Source organism: Pteropus vampyrus, unplaced genomic scaffold (genome assembly GCF_000151845.1).
Source record: "Pteropus vampyrus isolate Shadow unplaced genomic scaffold, Pvam_2.0 Scaffold407, whole genome shotgun sequence".
NCBI lineage: Eukaryota > Metazoa > Chordata > Mammalia > Chiroptera > Pteropodidae > Pteropus > Pteropus vampyrus.
This window is the reverse complement of record NW_011889188.1, coordinates 326,695-327,136: the sequence shown is the minus strand read 5'-3', so window position 1 is coordinate 327,136 and position 442 is coordinate 326,695. Positions and strand designations below refer to the sequence as shown.

The window sequence follows — 442 nt, the reverse complement described above, 5'->3', positions numbered from 1 at the left end:
GCGCTCCGGAGTGATCTGCTTGTTAGCCATGTTTATTTTCCGTCGGGACTCGAACACTCTGCGACCCTCCGCGACGCCCGTGTCCGCCTCCTTCATGGGGGTCTTCCAGCCCTTCAGTTTTCGTCTGCCTTTCTTGGCTTTCTGACCCCCGGCGCTGGCTTCCTCCTTCGTCGTGACAAAGGTCTCCTGGTCCTTCGGGTGCAGACGGCTCGTGGAGATGGCATCATCTGCGGATCCGCCTTCGTCCTCCGCCACGTCCCGTGGCCTGGACGCGGTCTTACCGCCCGGACGTTGGCCTCTCTTCGGTGATGACCGTCCAGGGCCTTTCTTCCTCACGGAGACCGCCACGGCGAAGTGATCCGCGCCGAGCGGGTTGACGGCCACACACCTGTAGTAACCGCCGTCGCTGGGCTGGACCTTGGGGATGGAGAGCGTCCCGTTG

At 63.3% G+C, this 442-nt stretch overlaps 1 protein-coding gene across 1 annotated transcript in view; it reads right to left on the bottom strand.

Annotated features, from left to right (window-relative positions):
- LOC105305974 (matrix-remodeling-associated protein 5) overlaps nt 1-442 on the bottom strand; it is a 36,537-nt gene that overhangs the window by 24,664 nt on the left and 11,431 nt on the right. The window contains exon 5 of the mRNA XM_023523760.1: nt 1-417. Within this exon, the coding sequence (XP_023379528.1) occupies nt 1-417 (417 nt within the window). The remainder of the gene's footprint in view (nt 418-442) is intronic.